Below are 2,478 nucleotides of genomic sequence, written 5' to 3' on the forward strand. Positions count from 1 at the left end.
CCTGGCCTACAACGGCGACCTGGTGGAGTACGACGCCGACCACATGGCGCAGATCCAGCGGGTGCACGCCTTCCTCATGAACGACTGCCTGCTCGTGGCCACCGCCCTGCCCAACCGCCGCGGCGCCTACCGCTACGACGCCCTGTACCCCCTCGACGGGCTGGCCGTGGTCAACGTCAAGGACAACCCGCCTATGAAGGACATGTTCAAGCTGCTCATGTTCCCCGAGAGCCGCATCTTCCAGGCTGAGAACGCCAAGATCAAGAAGGAGTGGCTGGAGGTGCTGGAGGAGACCAAGCGCAACCGTGCCCTCAGCGAGAAGCGGCGCCTGGAGCAGGAGGCGCTGCCCCGGGCCGCCCCGGCGCCCCCCGAATCCACCAACCCCTTCGACGAGGATGAGGACGAGGAGGAGGAGGATGAGCCTTCCGCTGAGGAGGAGGTCGTTGACCTCTCGCTGGAGTGGATCCAGGAGCTGCCCGAGGACTTAGACGTCTGCATTGCTCAGCGGGACTTCGAGGGGGCGGTGGACCTCTTGGATAAACTGAACGAGTACCTGGCGGACAAGCCCGTGAGCCAGCCCGTGAAGGAGCTGCGGGCCAAGGTGGACGAGCGCGTCCGGCAGCTGACGGACGTGCTGGTGTTCGAGCTGTCCCCGGACCGCTCGCTGCGGGGCGGGCCGCGGGCCACCCGCCGAGCCGTGTCCCAGCTCATCCGCCTGGGCCAGTCCACCAAGGCCTGCGAGCTGTTCCTGAAGAACCGCGCGGCCGCCGTGCAGACGGCCATCCGGCAGCTGCGCATCGAGGGCGCCACGCTGCTCTACATCCACAAGCTGTGCCATGTCTTCTTCACCAGCCTCCTGGAGACGGCCAGGGAGTTCGAGACGGACTTCGCCGGCAACAACGGCTGCTACTCGGCCTTCGTTGTCTGGGCGCGTTCGTCCATGAGGATGTTTGTAGATGCCTTCAGTAAGCAAGTATTTGATAGCAAAGAGAGTTTGTCAACTGCGGCAGAGTGTGTCAAGGTAAGAGAGTCCAAGCGGGGGGTAGTGGGGCACAGCAGCTGAAACAAAGGCTTCAAAGCTTTAAAGTCTCTTTTCTAACTCTAGTTTAGTTGTTGACTCTTGTGTGGGTCTCCAGAGAGGTTTTCTGCATTGAAAGATTAGTATTAATTTGAGATTTGTTTGGGGTTTTTTTCGGTTTAACAGAGGAAAGCCTTAAGGTTATAATACATGTCAAGGAAAACCCTGCCTTTATCAGGAATGCAAAATGTGTTGATTCTTAATTTGCCTTTAGCTAGTAGGAGGTTCTAAAATTTACATAAGCTACACCTGAATTATAAGTACTTCAGAACTTTCTCTTTGTTTTCCAAGGCTGTCCTTAGCTACATTTTCATTCTTTTTTTGCAAGACTAACTTTCTCAGGTTATGCTTTCTTTCAGCTGCTAATTGGAAGGGGGGGAAGCTTACATGTGTGGGTTATATAGTGTAATTGTCCAGAGTAGTTTTGACAGCCATCTTTCAGTTACTAATGTCTCATTAATGAGATTCTTAAAGCACGAGAAATAAGTATGAGTAATCCTTCTCAGTTTTCTGAGATACATTTGATAAATGTGTAAAATGTGAAGGGAGCCTGCACAGTAATAACAACACAGTAATAATATAACATTGCTTTTCTTTGTTATCCCAGGTGGCTAAGGAGCACTGCAAGCAGCTGAGTGAGATTGGACTGGATCTCACCTTCATCATTCACGCCCTCCTGGTGAAGGATATCAAAGGTGCTTTGCAGAGCTACAAGGATATCATCATTGAGGCCACCAAGCACCGCAACTCTGAGGAGATGTGGAGAAAGATGAACCTGATGACTCCGGAGGCTCTCGGGAAGCTCAGGGAGGAGATGAGGAGCTGTGGGGTGGGCAGTTTTGACCAATACACAGGTGATGACTGCTGGGTCAACCTCAGTTACACTGTAGTAGCTTTCACTAAGCAGACTATGGCCTTCTTAGAGGAAGCATTAAAGCTTTACTTTCCAGAGCTGCATATGGTTCTCCTGGAGAGCCTGGTGGAAATCATCCTGGTGGCTGTCCAGCATGTTGACTACAGTTTACGGTGTGAACAGGACCCTGAGAAAAAAGCATTCATTAGGCAGAACGCCTCTTTCCTGTATGAAACTGTCCTTCCTGTTGTGGAAAAAAGGTTTGAGGAAGGAGTTGGAAAACCAGCCAAGCAGCTACAGGATCTGAGAAATGCCTCAAGATTGATGCGTGTGAATCCGGAAAGTACCACCTCTGTGGTGTGAAGTGAACCTAACTGTTCCTGGGAACAAGGTGGCAGCACTTACTGAACATGTTGTACATTGAGCAGATGAGCTAAACAGGGGTTTTTTGAGTCCTTGAAAGATGCAGAACTCTTGTCTGCTGCATTCCAGAAGCTGAAGACTTTGAATCAATCCCTGCAAGCATGGAATGCTTTACTTGGTGGAT

General features: G+C 51.9%; 1 protein-coding gene across 1 annotated transcript; it reads left to right on the forward strand.

Moving 5' to 3' along the window:
• Position 1: 1 nt before the first annotated feature.
• On the forward strand, positions 2–2,472 carry EXOC8 (exocyst complex component 8; the record flags this gene model as incomplete). The annotated part of the gene is made up of 2 exons (XM_005423240.1): positions 2–1,021; positions 1,686–2,472. Coding segments are annotated over 2 exons (1,629 nt in total), but the record flags the coding sequence as incomplete, so codon positions are not given.
• Between the last annotated feature and the right edge of the window lie 6 nt (positions 2,473–2,478).

The sequence above is a fragment of the Geospiza fortis genome, unplaced genomic scaffold (assembly GCF_000277835.1).
Source record: "Geospiza fortis unplaced genomic scaffold, GeoFor_1.0 scaffold381, whole genome shotgun sequence".
NCBI classification, from domain to species: Eukaryota; Metazoa; Chordata; class Aves; order Passeriformes; family Thraupidae; genus Geospiza; species Geospiza fortis.